Source organism: Salvia splendens, chromosome 4, assembly GCF_004379255.2.
Source record: "Salvia splendens isolate huo1 chromosome 4, SspV2, whole genome shotgun sequence".
Lineage (NCBI taxonomy): Eukaryota > Viridiplantae > Streptophyta > Magnoliopsida > Lamiales > Lamiaceae > Salvia > Salvia splendens.
In genome coordinates this window covers 18321773-18325644 of record NC_056035.1, presented here as the reverse complement: position 1 = coordinate 18325644, position 3872 = coordinate 18321773, and the positions used below count along the sequence as shown (strand labels likewise).

The 3872-nt window shown below is 40.5% G+C and overlaps 1 protein-coding gene across 1 annotated transcript; it reads left to right on the top strand.

Moving 5' to 3' along the window:
• Positions 1 to 2200: 2200 nt before the first annotated feature.
• LOC121800770 lies at positions 2201 to 3537 on the top strand. The gene is made up of 2 exons (XM_042200276.1): positions 2201 to 2735; positions 2818 to 3537. The coding sequence occupies exon 2, from the start codon at positions 2935 to 2937 to the stop codon at positions 3535 to 3537; it is 603 nt and encodes a 200-aa protein (XP_042056210.1). The 5' UTR covers positions 2201 to 2735; positions 2818 to 2934.
• Positions 3538 to 3872: the final 335 nt, after the last annotated feature.

Here is a 3872-nt window from a genome sequence, read left to right as displayed (position 1 = left end):
GCAAGACGAAGACGGCATGAATTTTAATATTTAATTAATACAGTAGTACTTTTTAACTTTTAAGGTCTGTTTGATTGTCCCGTCAAATTCTCACTTCTTATCTTTTCTTTGACAATCCGTCGGCCTGCATCTCCTCCGCCGCGGCTCATCTCGATTGTCCATCTCTCCCCTACTGCGACTAAACTTGTCTAGGTTCTCCTACCTCCGCTAACTGTTATCGTGGATGTGGATGGTGTCCACATTTTGTTCTAATCTTTAAGTAAAAATGGTGGGGTTAATTCTTTTATTGTTCTAGACTATAATTAACATTCTATAAGTGTACTGGATTTTTTTTTTGTTTCGGCTTTGAGAGAGACGCATGAGGGTCATGCGTCTCTCGTTAATGAAACGCATCACAAAGATGCGTCTTACACAAAGACGCATGAGAGACATGCGTCGATGGTTTTTTAAATTTTTTTTAAAGACGCATAAGCTTCATGCGTCATAGGGAGAGACGCATCTCCATCATGCGTCGCCTTTTTTTTAAAATTTTATTAGACGACGCATGACCGTCATGCGTCTTAGGGAGAGACGCATGAGGCTCATGCGTCTCTAATTTGCATAAATCATACGCGAGGGAGGCAGAAAGGGCAGACGGAGGCGAGAGAGATAGCAGACGCGAGAGAGAAAGATACCAGACCCGATTTCGGCGATTTCTTGGCGATTTTCCGTTATATTCCGGTAAGTTTCCTTCAATCTTTCAACATTCCTCCCTTATTTGTAGTTTATTTGCATATTTTGTGTAGGTTTAGCTCAATTTTGTAAATTATGGTTTATAACAAATTGTTCAAATTTGACCGTTATTTTGTTGTTTTGTTAGTTGTAATGGATTTTATTGGTGAAATTCATTCTATAGTATAGTTTTTGATATATTTGAGATGCTTGGCGTTGCGATTGTGGTTGTTATTGGAGAAGAGAGTAGGGGTTGAAATGTATCTTGTAATTTAACCTTCCAATTTAGTAGTTATATGTAAATTAGGCCTTATACAACATGAATTGTGATGAATTGGAGTTTCTAACATATAGTATTCAATGGATTAGGAGTGAATCATTTGGTTTATAATGTTTTATTGTTTTGACGATGATTTGAATTTATATGTTATTTGAATTTTTAATGTGAGTTTGTAATTGTTGTTTTGTGAATATGTTATTAGATAAGATGGAAACTTCAAGTTCTAGCGGCAGGTTATTATATGGACCTGAAGATCCGTCAGTGCTATATCTTCAGAAAAAACATATTTCAAATAAACTACTGAAAGATGACACAACACAAGTTTTCAAAGTTTGCTGGACGGAAAGTAAGACATGGGATGTTGACATTCATGAGAATGTGAGGTATTGGCTTGACGCCTTTGGTTTCAAAGGCTTGATGGATTGTGGGAAGTCGATGAAGGTCGACAATGAGCTGATCACGGCTTTGATTGAGCGTTGGAGGCCGGAGACGCATACTTTCCATCTACCGATCGGAGAGACGACGGTGACCTTGGAAGATGTGCAAGCCATTTGGGGCTTGAGAGCGAACGGTCGCGTTTTCACAGGGCGTGACCATCATGTCGGATATCCTGATTGGCCTAGCAAGTGCTGAGATTTGTTGGGATGGATACCGGATACATTCACAGAGACAAAGCAAGGCGGTTTGCTGATGACCGCTCTGATCAACCAGACGAGGATACCTTTGGGTGATGACCTACCTACATATGTATACATTCAAAGGGCACGTATCCATGCCCTAATTTTATTAGGAGGTCTCATTCTACCAGACACCACGGGGTGTAAGGTTCCTTTTATGTAGTTGAATGCATTTGAGGATCCGGACGAGGTGCAAACTATTAGTTGGGGAAGTGCAGCTTTGTCCTACCTGTATCATTATCTGTGCGAGGCTTCCATGTATAAGAGGAAAGAGTTGAGCGGGCCTATGATGCTTCTGCAGCTATGGGCGTGGGAAAGAATGCCCACATTGAGGTCGTCGTTCATAGGAGCACTCGTGCACGAGCCATATACGCCATGTGGCGCTAGGTATATATTTAAATATTTATTTGTTTATCCATCTTGGGTTATTTTTTTACATCAATTTTATTTATAGGTGGAAAGGAACTACGCAAATATGAAGTGCTCCTAGATATTCGGTTGAGCATTACCGTGATCAAATATCCCTGATTAGACCGGACCAGGTGAATATTATTTTAATGTTGACTTAATTTATGAATTTATTATGAAGTTAATTTAGCGTTTGCATTGCTGGTTTGTAGTTTGTGTGGACGCCATATGCACATTGCATACTTCCTGACTACTGCAGTGATGTGAATGGATGTTCCTTGTGCGACACTTACTTGGTGTGTTGGTCCTATGTCGAGGCACATGAGGCTGGACGAGTGCGTCGACAGTTTAATCGGTACCAGGATATTCCTCAATATGTAGATAGGATGCTAAAAAATGCCGATCATTTGGGCAAAAATGATCGGCGTGGTAAGAAGGGTAACAATTGGGAAAACACGCATCAGTTCTACATTGGGGAATGGGACCTGAGGTATGAAAGGTTACAGACAACCGAAGACGTCGTAACGATGTCCATTAACATTCCTATGAGTCCGGAGTGCATGGCGTGGTATAACAAGATAACAGTGACGTACCTGACTCAGCCTGGGCTACGGTTAACTGCTGGGATGAACGAGTCGACTTCTTCGATGAGATTACTTGTAAGTTTGTTATATTAAACTATAAGCTTTCATGTGTTATAGATTGTTTCATATTGATATTTGTATGTTTTTTTTTATCTAGGTTGGGGGTTTTCAGCAGGTTTTTCATTTAACTACTGAAGAAGAAATGGACCTAAGAATGCGACAAATTCGAGAAATTGCTAGACATGTCCTTTAGTCTACGAACCACGCCGATGTCATGGAGTACCCGGCTTCCCAACACCAAGATGTGGTCATGCCTTATCAACCACAAGTACTTCCACCACGTTGTGGAGTACCTGCTGTTCGGACTGGTGGACACGGTTTCACAAAGCAGTTTAGGATGTTGCAGCCGCATCCCGATTATGTAGTACCAGAGCCGATGAATCCAGAGCGTGACCTACCTCAGTGGTCTTCATATCCGGCGCATGAGTCTCAATCACAGTGGGACCGTCCCCTGTATTCTCCAAGCCAACTTGAGCCTGATTGGAATCGTCGCCCCTATTCACAAAGCCAAGATGTGCCGCAATGGAGTGGAGCCCGAGCATCAGTCGATTCATTCTTCCAAAATTATCAGTTTGTGCCTCCTGTACAAGTTGAAGAAGGAGATGATGATGAAGGAGAAGAAGAAAATGATGAAAGAGAAGAGGAAAATGAGGAAGAAGAGGTTGTTCAGAACATCCATGTCCAACCTCGACCAGTTGCGGAGGGTTCATCACGCGGCGGGGTTGTGAAGATCATGAGCAAAGTGTACAAGAGATTGTCAACTAGGAAGAATAAGGGGATTGAACCGTCGAAATACACTCCATCGTCGTATAAGTGAAGTATACATGTGATAGATCATATTGTGCAAAATGTGATAGATCATATTAGTTTTTTTATATTGTGCAAAATGTATGAAATTGATATATGATTGGATTATGCTTCAATTATTTCATGTTTCTGTTTGAATTTAATTTGGTTGTTTGCAATACAGTTTTTAGTATGTGATAGATCATGTTGCTTATTGTGGTGTAGTATGATAAATGGAAGGGTTACGGCTAAAATTCAAGGAAAAGATCTTTTTCTATAATGTTGTTGGAATATGCATGTCTAGTTAGAGGGATTGCAATTGCATCTGTGAAATTTTACATGGCCTATTAATATAATTAAAACTCA